Below are 15285 nucleotides of genomic sequence, written 5' to 3' on the forward strand. Positions count from 1 at the left end.
TTTGAGCAATTAAAGCCAAACCAATCATTCCCACACAATTGTTTTTTGCTTATTCCRTCAAGAAGAAGAAAAATGTTTACCAATAAAACAGCCTGTTAYGTTAGCATCCATTAACTTCCAAATCGGGCCTAAATCAGTTCCTCTGACTAAGCTGGTGGCTGGTTTTTGGTGATGCAACCAGACAGTCGCCCTTTTACACCCTGGCGTGAGTTTGGAGCCTCTTGTATTCACACACACGCTGAGACACAACCAGGACATTTAGTCATCAAAATTAAGACAAAGATGCTATCTCTTAAAAAGTGTTAAAATAAGAGTGTTTATGTGTGAAACAGTAAAGCAGTGCATAAGCCGCACCTCACGCACATTCAGACTGTATATATTTAGCCTGTCTGACACGTCAGAGTTAGAGAGATGTCAAAAAGGAAGTTGTTGTACCCAGGTGTTAAAGCCTGCCCTGGAAAGACTCTGTCGTCAGAGGATGACAAAGACCCTCAGAGGAGAAGTTCTGTATATTTTCAGTCTGAGGCTGAACGGTCCACCGAGATGAAGCTGATTGACTTTTTTTCACACAAGGACACAAGTTTCCCATCGACTTATTCTTATTTTTATATCGATGTGATTGAAATGTCTTACAGATCTCATCCAATCAAAAATGGCTTCATTTATTATTTTCTTTAAATTACTCCCATTTTAATGTAGAGTTACAGTCTTGCAATAATGGAACAAAAAGTAAAAGATGCAAAACARCAAAATGCTATATTTAATTAAAATAGCATGCTAATAGTTTGTTGGAATTATCCTTTATTGTTATAAATTATTAATTACAGCTTTGATCATAAGATGTAGAASTRCAGATTATTATCAYTATACTATTTGTAACKTAATGGATACGTTTCATATTCATTGTAATACAGTCTGCCACAGAAAATGTTTCCTGCCCACAGCCATCATCTACAACAGCTCTTTAATTAAATGAGTTACAGCAACATTTAATCTCCCTTTGGGTTCAATAAAGTATTTTTGAATATGCAATTCTTTTGCTATTTGTGTTTTTTTTCTTTACGTTTTTCTCCCTCCCCAGCTTTCCTAGACTTTTCTTCCACTGCATTCAGTGCTCAACCTATTACATAGTTAACAAGAAAATACTCATGATTCATCATTGTCGTCCTCTGTGTTTGCTTACCAAGCAGACGTGAACATGTTTTGTCGCCATAAATTATGGCCTAGCGTATTTTCGGGGATATTGTATTTACTCTTGTCCGATCTGTYCGATCTCCCACCCACCCCAGAGACTCCACCCTGCAGCAGATAAAAGCTCTTTCCACAAGGTGAGGGTTTCTTATTGGCACACCCACCAGGAGAGGCTCTCTCTGGCTGCTGTTTTSTCTCTTAGTGTGATTAGGGTGATTATTTCCCCATAAACTGGTTCCTCAGAAGGTAGGCTCTGCACCCTATTCAGCTCATCTTTTGTTTGTTCTGATTTTTTAATTTTTTTATTTTTGCCATATTTAAATGGACTGCATGAATGTTGGCTTTAATACATTTAACTTTCAGATTTATTATAACTACATGTCTGTTCTATATTTAATCACAGTTTAAATTCTTGTTTTTCTCATTTAAATGTATAATCTTTGGAATCATCTTTCATTAACCGGTGAAGGTTAATCCTTAATAGTGCTACATTCACTTCATCTTTCTAAAGAGGAATAATTCACTCGATATAGCTACATCAAAATTAACAACTTTTAAGAATTTATTCCTGCTATTTGATCTATTTTAAAAAAGAAAAGAAAAGCTCTGAAAGACTTTAGAAATTTGATCTTTAGCTGTGCAGCAATAAGTCTTCACATCATCATGCAGAGACCAAGGCAGAACATCTCCTAACCCAGACTGGAGTCTTTCAGGCTGCTGCATGACACAAACAACTATATGCACCCATGTCTGTGTGTCAGAGAGAGATAGGGAGAGAGAGGGAGAGAGAGAGAGAGAGAGAGAGAGAGAAGATGTGCTTGAAGGCAAATATTCATTCAGTCCCGCCGAATGCGTGCATGTGTGCAGAAAGTTGAAGCCAAACTGACAGATGAATGCGACGGGGGCGAGAGCAGCAGTTTGGTGAGAAAAACTGCAGAGTAAACAGCGCCGCTAGCCTGCAGGATCTCTGTCTCTTCCAACCGATATGCTGTATAATGTTCTCTTTCTCTGGCGTGTCTTACTTTTTTGTCAGTCGCAGCTTCCCAAATCCTTCATGACGGGGTTAGATTCCTATTGAAGGCTTGTGATTTAAGACAGAACACACCAACTGAGACCTAAGGGCTGCTGGTGYTCTGCTCCAGTTTTTGGGATAGTTAAAATACACATACTTTGATTGGACACCTGTCCTAACAGAGAATGGGTCTGCCACCTACTGGCCAACTTGACCACATTTATGAAAAATTTCTTCAAACCCACATGGCTGCCTGGCCATCAGCAGTGCCTGTCCTGCTACAGTATGACAACCTTAAATGTAAAAAAAAAGAAGTAAATAAATAAAATTAGTAGGTATTGGTGACTTCAGTTAACATCTAAGAACTTTTATAACTGTATTGTTTTGATATTGGGAGGAAATTGCCTGGCATAAATGGCTATGTCATTTCTGTATTGAAACTGACGCYTTCTATGTTATTCTATTTCGAAAGCATCAACTTTTTATACGACAATTTTTTCCCCCATCATGTTTGAAGATCTCTCTGTGTGTAATGAATCTATCCAATATATAAGTTTCACTTTTTAAGATGAATTAATAAATTAACATTTCAATAACATTTTAAGTTATTTAGATGCTCCTRTATACTTGTTGATGCATGGAACGGTTATATAGAAAAATAGTCTTAAATTATTCTCTAAAATGATTAAATTAATCCATTCTGGTAATTTCACATTAATGGTTTTTGTTCTTGTCTTTCTTTTCTCGTCTTGCTTTGATTCACGTCAGCGTATTATGGACTGATGTGTGTATTAATCTGAATATATGAACCGTCCTGCAGGGATTAAGACCTTAAATTGTTTTTCTGCTTCTTTTCAAGAACACATAACCTTTGAAACTGATTATTTGCTCGTACAACATTGCAACCCCCATGTTTGCATTATTCAGTAACAACCAGAAACGCACAAAGGGCCTAAAGAATGCCATAAAGACCAAGACTGATGGCAGGGAAAGGATAGGGGGGAGAAAGGGAGGTAAACATTTAGCTCATTTAGCTGCACAGCTGTGACAGTGTGTTTGGAGGAGCTGCGTTCCAATAGTATGCGCACAGTATTTGTTTGAGTGAGAAAGTTTCTGACGTGACTTGGGCATGTGTTAATTTTACGAGGTACTCTGTGCTAAACACTGGGTTCAGGGAGATAAGGGACTACAAATGTTTTTTTCCTTTCACCAAGAAACCACAACCAAAGGTCACTTGAGATTAAGGGTTTTTGCAAAAGAAAAACATAAGCATGACAAATAGTTGCTGGTGCAGAAAGGACATCATGGTGCTTTGGATGATACGGATAATCATCCGTATTCACTTTTGAAGTGAAGTTTTGTTAAAAGTCAAGAGGATTTGATATTTCGCCTGTAGAAAACAAACCTTGTGTCTTCATTTAGTGTAAATCGAGATTAGTTGGTTCTCTAAACGCTGAAGTTTAACCAACATCAAAGCAGAAAAGCAAAAATATTACATCAGTTTATGAAAGTGTTATTTTATAAATTTTTTACGCCGCCTTACATTTCAGTTAGGTATTTACTCCGACCAGAAGCATTGGCAGACACTATTCTACTAATCTAGAGATCATAATCAGGTTTACATTGGACTGCTTTGTAGAAAGAAGCCAATGATCATTTACAAAGGAAATGGAGGTTGGAGGTGGTGCAACACCAATAAGCTTCCTGTTTGAAACACCTATTGAGAACAGAATATGTCAAGTGTTTTCTTTCAGAGCAAAAAGACAAGATAGAGTAAAAATTTATATAAAAACATTTACTGAAACTGCTATGTTGTTGCTGGCCACTTAATCTGACCAGAAACACTTTGTATGTCCTGCTTTCAGTACATGTTTCACACATGTAGGTGATTGATTATTGATTATCGTGTGCTCCGACTGAGTTTGGAGTACAGAGGCTCCAACCTCATTTGCTTTGGGGAGATCTTTGGAAGAACTGTGACGGTTTGTTAAACTGAAGTTGTACTAAGATGTTAAAAGTCTGCTTCAGTCTTGCCCCTCTGTTTGCTAACATGTTAGCTTCATCTACCAGGGCCATCCCTTCTGAATCTGTGCTAAAGGAAGACACCAAGAGTTATTTACTAAGCTACAAAGAGCCACAAAGACCCTGACCTGTTCCCTCAAGTAGATTTTAATCTCTGTCTATATTCAACTTAGGTTACATATATTAAATAATAAATTCCTTTGTTTTTTTTTTTTACACAAACAGTGCAGACTCAGTACTTCCATAAGAAAGCATTTCTGTGCTCACATCTCATCACCTCTGGATTTTTGAGACCTTTTCCTCGTCTGTTTGCGAACCGAGCTGTCCTGTGATCTCCTTTGCCATCTGTGAGTTAGTAACTTATCCAGAGGATATTTAAAAGCAAAAAAGGCCACGGAGGGCAAAAACCGGACATTTGCAACTCTGAGTTAGCACACGGGAAACAGAAACAGAACAGTCTGTCTCACAATGTGACAGGGTTTCTGGAGGTGAATGGAAGCTGAGATTAATATATATTTCCATTGTTGAACTCCACTGTCTCTTGTGAACATGACTGCCACATTCATCCGCTGAGATCTGATGTGAAACACTTTAATTCAATTTAAATTGATATTTTCAGTGTGTCATGCTAAGAGCTAACACACACTTTAGCTACAAATGCTCATTTGAGAAAATTTTCATTCCAAACCTGAAAAAATAAACCTGTGCTGTGCAAAGTTACATGATGGAATGAGAGAAACATTTTAGATAGGACTTTTTTTTTTCTCCAAACATTACTGTTTTTGGAGGAAACATCTGTCTTTTTGATCCTGGTGAGATACCGTTGTAACTATTAGATTGGTTGCTTTGCATTTCCATATGGACCATTTTAGTCACAAGGTCATGAATCATTATGGTTCTGCTGAGCTGCTAATGTTTTCAGTGCTTTAATAAGCATCATTTCTTACTTTTCCCCCTTTCTTTTTGTTCACTCACAGCATATTCATATGACATTCACAGAAAAAAGGTGATATGTTGCTGAAGCTTCAACCTCTCCGTTACATTTTTAACTGTTTTAGTGATTCAAGAGAATATATTCTTGCAGTATCAATATTTGGAACAAAGTATCTGAATGTTAACCTTCATCGTTTGCTGAATGTTGATCACAGAATCCAACTTAAATCTACATGAACTGATTTATAAACAGGGAAAACAGTCGAGTGGACAAATATAATTAACTTCCTCACATGCTGCCCTGAAGCTAAGCTTGGTTAACTAATAAATAGCAATGGAAGCTGACATTTATTGATTTGGCTAATTTGCAGTATTCAAGTGCGTATTAACACAATGCCAAGGCAAGCAATTGTTGCTGTCAATTAAATTATGAAGGGTTGAAAAGGCCATACTCAAAGATTTTGAAGTCCGTCATTCTGCTGTGAGAAAGATTATTCTCTAGTCAAAAATGTTTCAAGCAGTTTTCATTTTTCTCAGGAGTGGGTATCTAAAATTTCCCAAGATTGACTGCGCAAGGCTTGAAGAAATGTAAGCATGCAAAGCTTATACATCAGAGGTGCCAAGATCAATTTACAAGAGCTACCAACACACCTGACTAAAATTTTGATTGGCTGTACATTAATTTTTTTGGTTTGGGGGTTAAAGAGACTAAAGATACAGAAAAAATACAAATTAATGCTAAAGGTGTTGAGATTTATGCAGCAGAGTTATTCCAAAGGGTTTTTTTTTCAATCTAATTTCCTTTAAAATTTTAAACTTTTCAGTTAATTCATAAATGCTAAATGCACATTATATATGAAATAAGTTTAGAAATTATTCATCAAAGTCTGATTTTTTTTCATCACCAAAAACTTAGCATTTTAACAGGGTAGAGTTTGAATGGCCTCATCTGACAGTCATCGACTGCATGCTCACGCTAAGATGTTGTGCTAGTACATCAGTGTAGTTTCAGTCTGTTACATCCCTATCACTGCACTAAGAAATACCATGAGGCTATAAACATTTGGTTTCAATTGTGAAAAATTATTTTTATTTGTGAATGCCTGAAGCTGTTTTTCTAGTCTTATGAAGAGCATGGTCAGGGTTGTCCGCAATCTTCTTGATTTTTATTGTTATGAAATTATGAAAAAAACAAACAAAGAACTTGAGTTCTTTGTCAAGCTAAGTTTGAAGAGCTGCAGAATCCCACACAGCTGCTCATCTTATTTTTCAAGAGGACTTCTTGCTTTGGAAAATAAAACAAATTCAACATCTTGTTTTCTCTGGTAGAGCAGCCGGCAATCTGCTGAAAAGCAGTRAAACAGAGAGTGAGACATGATTAAAATATTGCCACAAATGCATTGGGGAACTGAATCTGTTTAGCAGCAACTGAACTGATGACATYGCATGCGTTATCGGCAACAGCTGAGTTTAAACTGAATATAAGCGGTTGCCAAAATAACACTGGTGAACTCTCTTGCTTAATAATGAGGATAAAAACTTACTGCTAAAAGTTTATTAACTGGACAGCAGAGATGACACTTCACAGCGACGTCTCCTGGATGACACCATCTGTTGTTGACAAGCACTTCTAATCCATCTTCTTTTCTTTTCCTGCTCCTCTTTTAATCTCTCTCTGCTTATGAGAGACGCCAGAGTTGGGGAATCGATCCTGCAGACATGTCTCAGTAAAACACATACATTTCCGATTCTCTGCCTGAATCCTTGTCGGGGCCTGGAGTTCATCCAACTTGTTAGCCAACAATCTCCCTTTGTAATAGATGGAAGAGATGGTTTGATCATCTTTGATCCTGCTTTGGATTCACAACAAATCTTTTTGAACTTCCATGGGATTTGTGACTTTAGTTGTGGTAGTATTTCAGCTTTGCTTTTGTGATGTTAATTAACTGTTCCCTACTGTAAACCCCATTACTCCCCTTGTTGTTCCACTTTTTTGCAAGCAACTTAATCTGTGGACTAACGTCCTTTGATTTCTTTACATTTGTTGTTTTATTTGGGTTGTTACAGACATCTGATGTAATTTTTTTGTTTTATGGACCCCCAAATTTTGGAAAATTTGTCTTAGTACTTTGAAAACATTTACACACAGAGAGACACCTATCTTTGTGGCCTACAACTAGAAGACTAAGTCACCATAAACAATGATTATGCTCCAGCTGCAGAGTTCTCACAGATCTTAAAATAATCTGCTGGTCAACCAGCAGATTAACTCTACTCTTAGTCAAAGGGTGGATCTATTGACTCTGAAGGACATCAAAGGCTCAATAATCCTAAAATGCTGATAAATCTAAATTTCAGAATTATTTTTTACAGTATTCAAAACAAATGTAGAATTGCCTGATTTAAATTCCAAACGTTATCCTTTCCATTAGGAGATGTTGAACTTTTCTCCTACTTTGAGCTTTTCTCGTGTTTCTGGTAATTTTGACACAGCCGTGCCACTGTCTGTTTTGATGAGAGGTAACCTTTGAAGGACTGATGCTGCTTTTGGTGCCTTTAGAGTCCAGGCATACCGAGCACAGCAATAATAAACAGAGTCAACAACATCTCTTTCAAATAGGAAAGTGGTGATTTCTGTTATCGTGACAGCTGTATGGGAATTACTGGCATTGAATAGACTAATGCTCACTGAATGAAACAGAATTTGAATTTAGTCTGTTTGTTTTAATGCAAAGTACTGAGAGTAGACTTTGGCTGTGAAGTGTTGGGTGATATAAACTCAACCAAATATTATGAAGTGGAATATTCTGTAACACCCAACCAACCTACACCTATCTGCACTTAGGCCTTAAACTGTATAAACATGGAAATTGATGAATACTGTGGATTTCAAATGAAAGTTGCCTTAGCGCAGACACTGAGGTATGTCTCAGAATCAGAATCTAGCTTTCTTTGCCAAGTACGTTCACACATACCAGAAATTTGTCCTTGGTAACTTTCTCAGAATCCCACTTTCTCCAACTAAAAAAAGCTTCTTTTTCTGTGTTTTCATGTTTACATTTATTGTATATCATATGCATGTACATATAAGTTTGTCTCTGTAATTTCTTTTTACCTTTCTACCTTTTTCAGATCCAAAAACAGCTTGTTTAGTTTATGATGTGTGGCCTTTATTTTCTACAATGTGTGTAGAAATTATTTTTGTCACAAAAACCAAAAAGCTCTGAGATTTTTTTGTTGTTGTTGTAAGAACTGAACACAATCATTGAGTGAGCCAGTTCAGAATTTTTCATAGTCCTGTGAAAAGGTTATAAATAGTTATGCAGTGGCTGAGTCTCTTCCAGATTAGGTTTTTCTTGAGGGTAAAGATAATGGCTTGACACAGAGGGGCCTTGATCTTGGTCTCTGTTAAATTTGCCACTTCAGTTTCTAGGATAGACTAATCAACTACTGTGGCATAGAAAATGAAGGCCACATAAAGCTTCCCTGTGTGAAGTAAAGCTGTGTAAAAAAAATAAATAAAATAAAATCCCAAGTGCCAAAAAGTTATTTATTCCTTGATATTACCTATTTATAGGATTTTAACATAACTAATTCCCAAATTCCGACTATCTCAGTAGCAAATGATAGGTGTAATTGTTAGAAATGTCCAAGAGAGGGAGACAGAGTGTGGTTGTTGCTTCCTGTCTGAAGACAAAACATTAGAAATGCGATGTTCAGCTGCAAGAGATAAATCACATTATTAATTATTCACTCTCTCCACAGGCTTTGGTCATGCCTCCCCTTCTTAGGCCCCTCGCCACTGTTCTGCTCCAGCTTGTCGTCTTCATATCTGTGACTGGTGGTGCATACTACGGACACACTCAACACCCCCAGCCGTACCAGCCAATGCACCACCTTCAGCACATTAACATGGGCAAGGGAGGTTTTCCTCAGCAACAGTACCTTGGCAAAGAAGTGCCCTACATGCAGTTTCCACACTACAGGAAGGAGCTGCCCCAGACCCCCCTGCTCAAAGGCAAAGAAAATCCTCGGAAAGGGGGAAACTACAATGCTGGCAAAGACAACGGTTAGAAATCCTTCTGAACACAGCAACACATTGACCATGTGCATATATATGCTGACAAATACATGGCAAAATCTGCAGAAATGTGAAAAATATAAATACGTTTTGTTCTTCGCAGTATGGTAAATTTCAAGTTGCATAGTTAAACATATTTTTTAGAAGTGTTTTTTTCACACCCTGACACTGGTGTGAAAGTGTCAGGGTGGCTAATCAGACCTGACACTTGGTCTGATTAGCCTAGCGATAAGGCCCCTGAGAAGTTGATTGTGGAATATTCCTAATTTTTGGAAAAATTGTTAATTTGACAATTACTGCATACTAAATGGTCATGCCTCCCCTTTCCTAAATGACTATTTAGTAAACCAGCCCCACAGCTTTTCATGAAAAACTTTGACAGACCCCTTCAGTGGGACGGTTGAGGTCCCCTAAAAAACTGATAAGAACTTAAGGAACAAAGATTTGCTCTCTCTGCCAGGGGTGAAATTACAGATTGATGATGTAATTTCTGTTCTTTCATTTTTGGTTTAGGAGTTCCTGTTGTTTGTTTATGACACACAAACAAATGTGTCATGCCTGGGAGGCAGAACTTTTGCTTGTGTGTTGTCCAAAATATATTAGGAACTTGCAATGGCCATGGTTTATGCACTAACCAATGCGAGAATTTCCAGTAGTTCTGAACTTGATTTCTTCTTTACATTTGTAATCCCCTTGATTGAAATAACTTTGGTCTCATTCTTTCAACCTCAGATACAAGTTTTTCTGTTTTTGTGAAGTACACACAAGTAGTTACTCTACATAGATCCCAATCTAGAGTATTTAGCACAGTCCACTGAGAACAGAGACTATTTTGGCTGATGTCTCAGAACCAAACGTCTCTGGACAGCTTTATGTGTTCACTGATTATTCCCTGATTGGTCATAAATATATTTGGCCACACTAGAAGGCTTAACGGCTTGATCATAATGTTAGTGGAGGTCAGACTGAATCACTGTTTGTGAAGGAATGTGCTGTTACAGGTGATAACTTTGGGAATAAATGCTTTCTATATTTTTGTAAGTATGCTCTGTTTGTATTTAACATATATGCATTTTGCTCACAGGTCTAACAATTCCTAGTGCAGTGGAAGGAGCTGCCCTGAGAGAACAAGGCCCAGCTGGACCACCTGGACCAGAGGGACCTCCAGGGCCTCCAGGAGATGGTTTGCCTGGTCCTGAAGGCCAACTGGGACCTCCAGGTCCACCAGGACTGCCTGGAATAGGGAAACTAGGCTTGCCTGGAGTGCCAGGAAAACCAGGTGTAATTGGTGAGCCTGGGCCTCAGGGAAAAATGGGACCCAGAGGTGAAGAAGGCCCCACTGGTCAACCAGGTCCTCAGGGACCCTCGGGCCCACCTGGGCTTCCTGGAATAGGTAAACCAGGGATGCAGGGATTACCAGGACAACCAGGTGGCAAAGGAGAACCAGGTCACAAGGGCCTGCCAGGACTGCCGGGATTACCGGGACCAAAAGGAGACAAAGGAATGGGCCTTCCAGGACAGCCTGGTCACAAAGGACTTCCTGGGCCTCCTGGACCGGCTGGCCCAAGAGGGCTGCCAGGTTTTGGAAAACCAGGGTTGAATGGTTTGCCAGGTCCACAAGGACCACCAGGACATAAAGGACATTCTGGGGAATCAGGGCTTCCTGGGCCAGCTGGGAAAGGAGGACCACCTGGCCCTCCAGGTCTACCTGGTCAAGGAAAGCCAGGTCAAAATGGTCTGCCTGGAGAACCAGGAAGGACAGGTGAAAAGGGCCCTACAGGACCACCAGGATTGCCAGGAAAACCAGGACTTCCAGGATTTGGTAAACAAGGACTTTCAGGACCAAAAGGTGATAAAGGAATGAATGGACCACCTGGGCCTCCAGGACTCAAAGGAGATAAGGGCCATGGCGGATTACCTGGAATGCTTGGACCTCCTGGACCAAGTGGTCCATCAGGTCCTCCAGGACCTATTGGACGACCTGGAAGCGTAGGTGCACCTGGTTCCAAAGGAGATTGTGGAGACGGAGGACCTAAAGGGCTTGATGGGGCCAAAGGTGACCTTGGTCCTCCAGGGCTTCCTGGTAAGACTGGTCTAACTGGGGACCTTGGGGAACCAGGTCCTAGAGGTCCACCTGGACCAAGTGGTCCTAAAGGTGCTGATGGGTATAAAGGTCTACCTGGTATACCTGGTCCCCCGGGAACTCCTGGTTTAAGAGGAGTGGCTGGATTACCTGGTGAAAAGGGTATTCAAGGATCTCAAGGAATCCCTGGAATAGACGGTACAGCTGGACCAATGGGATCTCCAGGTCCCACAGGACCTAAAGGAGAAAATGGACTTCCTGGTCCACCAGGCACTGCAGTCATTGGGAGTCCAGGCCTGCCTGGTCCTGCAGGACCCCAAGGAAGAGAGGGATTGTCTGGACTCCCAGGACAGCCAGGTCAACCTGGTCCACCTGGACCACCAGGACCACCTGGTGAACCTGTTTTCTCTCCAGAAATGGCTGGGGTTCTCTCTGAGATGGGACCAGGACTAGATGGTATTAAAGCCGGAAGTTATGGCAAAAAGAGCAAATACGGTGGAGGTGGTGCTGAAGTAATGGGTTCCAGTGGACTTGAAATGCCAGCATTTACGGCTGTAGCGTCCACTCCCTTCCCACCTGTGGGGAGTCCGGTTGTTTTTGATAAGCTGTTGTACAACGGCCGCCAAAACTACAATCCTCAGACAGGAATCTTCACCTGTGACATCCCCGGCATTTACTACTTTGCCTACCACATTCATTGCAAGGGAGAGAACGTGTGGGTGGCTTTGATGAGAAACAATGAGCCTGTGATGTATACATATGATGAATACAAAAAAGGTTCCTTAGACCAAGCCTCTGGAAGTGCAGTCCTGCCTCTCCAACCCGGGGACACTGTGTATATTCAAATGCCATCAGATCAAGCCTCAGGACTTTATGCTGGAGAGTATGTGCAGTCCTCCTTTACTGGGTATTTGCTCTATCCAATGTAAAGTCACATACTTCATGAGCAAGGAAAGGAGGAAGCTTTTCGCTGAATAATGAATGATGGTATTATAAATTATCTTAGACTGAGATGAAAGCACAGAATCTGTACTGTATGACCTGAAAATCAATTCAAGTGGGAGACCTAAGACTTGTTTTTTATTTTTTTATTTTTTTTATAAACATGAAGGAGTTTATGGAGTGTATTAACAAGATAGTAAGATTAACTTCTTTTGTTCATTACACTGTTACAGCAGAGTCAAAGTGCACAGCATCAAAATTGACATCCAGCAGGTAATGTGGGTAAAAAAAAACAAAAAAACACTATACTATAACAATGTGGACCAATTTTGACAGTAAATTGTTATTTATTTCTACATTTGTACTTCCTGCCTCTTGGGGTATTAATGCAAAAATCGACATAGATATTTTTAAATTTTATTTCTGTCTGTCATTAAAGTTAGCATGTATTATTATTATGCAGGCTGAAAATGTCTCAGTTCTGGGGAAAAAAATTAATAGCAAAATTCAGTGAGAAGAACACAAGGGCTAACTAACTATGTGACTGTAAAACGATATGCATGAAGGAACTGAGGTGTATGTTGATTATTCTACTCTTGTGTAGAAGAAAACAAATCTTAGATGATAAAAAACCAACATGACAACTTTACAATGAACATTGAGCTTTTATGGAGGAGATTAGAAAAACAATGTAATGTTATTTTTATTTTGAATTGTTTGCTGATAATTTTGTGAATCTGCTGCTGTGGAAAACCCATAAAGTCTAGACACATTATTGCTCTGAACTACAAAGCCACTCAACAGACTACAATAGACCATTTCACCACAATGGATAACAATGACATAAAATATTGTTACAAGTATCATACAAGTATACTAATCTTTTAGCAAGCAACTTTTAGTGAGGAATGGTATTCATTCAGTGTTTTAAAGAACATTAATTCTTTTAAAAAAAGTGACGTTTTTAATTGTCTATCTCTTTTGGAAATAACTTTATTTGGGTTCCTTAATTTTGTTTGACTGAAGTGAATGTTTTTTTTTGTAATTCTTTTTATTTAACAAGTTTATTTTTTTTAAATTCACTGTTTCAAATCTAAGATGTAGGACACAATTTCATATTAGAAGCGCATCATTCACAATCCATTTCCCACGTAATGGATTATGATGAAAAAAATAAAGTATGACGAGATTAAAAAAAGAGTGATGATATCGTCCCTGTAATCGAGTTGTGTTGGTGTTTAAACTTTGTTGTGACAATTTATTTAAAAAAAATAAATGTTTATTAAAATTGTACCTGAATGTTTCTTTCTTTTTACTGTAAGCTGCATGCATAATGTTATGCATATTCACAGTTTGTTGTTTATGTCTATTTGCTCAGGGCAGCATTTATAAAAGAAGCAACTCTTCTTGTGACAGTATATTACAGAAAATTAAGGTCCAGTATTAGCAGGAATCAAGTATCAAGTAATCAAGTATTAGCAGGAATAACATACCCAATTGACACTGGTAAATTATTTGGAAAGAAATTTCTAAATTTGTGTGTATATACCTTTTCCCAACATGTCCTGGGCAACTATGTCCCCTGTGTGCAGCAACACAAAAGGACACAGTTGTTTTGGAATAGACTATAGAAGTTATTTTTTGGTCCAAAAAGATTAGAAACTATTTTCCTCCAGGAACGTCAATATGTTCAATGTCAATATGTTCAATTGAAAGTGAAATAGAAGAAAATCAGGGAATAGAGATTGGCTTAAAAAAAAACAACAAAAAAAAAACAACGGAGAAGATGGCCTAAAAAAGGGGGTTGAAAGATAACAAGAACTTTATAATAAAAAACTTTGGACTGGTGAATAAGTTTGCCTTCTTTGTTCAGTTAATTATCTGAATAATCAATATATATTTTTCTAAACCTTCTGTTGAATTCAATAATTTGACATCAAAACAAAATGTAAGACAAAAAGTTTGAAATAACACTGTTTTGTTTTTATTTATTTATTTATTTATTTATTTGCTTATCTAATTTCCATTAGGGATTCTGGGGGTAAAATAACTGAATAGAACCGAATTGAATTTATATTAATTGGAGATCAAATGTAAAATTCAGTCTCCAACCCAGTTCATGTCATACGTATCTTTGAAATTACTGAAATCCTTGAAACCGCGCCTCGCTTTATTAGCGCTGCTCATCAGAACATTTGTCAAATATTTAGCTGGGTGGGGTGAGAGAGGGGGGATGCTGATGCTGCGATCCGACTGTGCGCATGCGCGTTGCCATGTCCTGTATTTCATCACATCTTTTGTGTTACTGTACGACGCATTCAACCATCGAGCTTGTCCAGAGGTAAGTAAATACTCAGCGGCATAATGAATCATAACTTGACTTGATATTTAAGCATCGTTGAGGACATTAACTCGAAACCAGTCCGGTATTTAATACGCACCTGCTCAAATTAAGCAAATACAGGAAATAGACGGGCTCAGCAGCTAACGCGCTCCCTGCTTTCCGCCATCGTCGTTATTCTCGGTCAGGTTTTCGGCTTGTATCTAAACAACTGTTTACACCGTTGTATAAATGCAGCAGAGTATTTACACTTAGTAATCATTTTCTCATTTTGTCATGATGCAAAAACCTCAGCGGATTTTATTGGAATGCATGTTATAAACCAGCAAAAAGCTTTTTACATCACTGCAGCTCGGAAATAAAATTACTTTCATTTTTTTGTGAAAGTTTAAAAAGTTTAGCATTCATTGGTATTCATTTCCCTTTACTAAATAACATTTAGTTACTAAACAACAATATACATTCACTGAGGTCTGGAGAAGGTAACGCCTCGACTTGACGTCGGTAGATTATTTCATATTCTATTATAATCTTAATCTAAATGCAGCTATTCTGCGACGGCCTCGGGCTTGTTTTCATTCGCGAAAACACATCAATAGAGTATTGAAAGGTTGAAGTTTAAATATATATATATATATGTGTGTGTGTGTGTGTGTGTGTGTGTGTGTGTGTGTGTGTGT

General features: G+C 38.5%; 2 protein-coding genes across 3 annotated transcripts in view; both read left to right on the forward strand.

The window, feature by feature from the left end:
* Nucleotides 1-1357: 1357 nt before the first annotated feature.
* col8a1a (collagen, type VIII, alpha 1a) lies at nucleotides 1358-13557 on the forward strand. Of its 2 annotated transcripts, none has more exons than XM_008433912.1 (3): nucleotides 1358-1437; nucleotides 8924-9227; nucleotides 10324-13557. In XM_008433912.1, the coding sequence occupies exons 2-3, from the start codon at nucleotides 8933-8935 to the stop codon at nucleotides 12249-12251; spliced, it is 2223 nt and encodes a 740-aa protein (XP_008432134.1). In that variant the 5' UTR covers nucleotides 1358-1437; nucleotides 8924-8932; the 3' UTR covers nucleotides 12252-13557. The 2 variants fall into 2 exon arrangements, with proteins under 2 accessions (XP_008432134.1, XP_008432125.1); XM_008433903.1 differs by lacking the exon at nucleotides 1358-1437 and adding an exon at nucleotides 2031-2112.
* A 760-nt stretch (nucleotides 13558-14317) lies between these two features.
* The window catches only part of jagn1a (jagunal homolog 1a), an 8268-nt gene continuing 7300 nt past the window's right edge, over nucleotides 14318-15285 (forward strand). The window contains exon 1 of the mRNA XM_008433925.2: nucleotides 14318-14605. Within this exon, the coding sequence (XP_008432147.1) occupies nucleotides 14384-14605 (222 nt within the window). The 5' untranslated portion in view covers nucleotides 14318-14383. The remainder of the gene's footprint in view (nucleotides 14606-15285) is intronic.

This window comes from Poecilia reticulata, linkage group LG2, assembly GCF_000633615.1.
Source record: "Poecilia reticulata strain Guanapo linkage group LG2, Guppy_female_1.0+MT, whole genome shotgun sequence".
Classification (NCBI taxonomy): Eukaryota; Metazoa; Chordata; class Actinopteri; order Cyprinodontiformes; family Poeciliidae; genus Poecilia; species Poecilia reticulata.

Excerpts from the sequence above, each read along its gene's own strand:
- col8a1a (XM_008433903.1), top strand. The coding sequence starts at position 2,041 with ATGCGTGCATGTGTGCAGAAAGTTGAAGCCAAACTGACAGATGAATGC. Across the intron at positions 2,113-8,923 it reads GGGGCGAGAGCAGCAGTTTG|GCTTTGGTCATGCCTCCCCT; the intron begins GTGAGAAAAACT and ends CTCTCTCCACAG. Across the intron at positions 9,228-10,323 it reads CAATGCTGGCAAAGACAACG|GTCTAACAATTCCTAGTGCA; the intron begins GTTAGAAATCCT and ends TTTTGCTCACAG.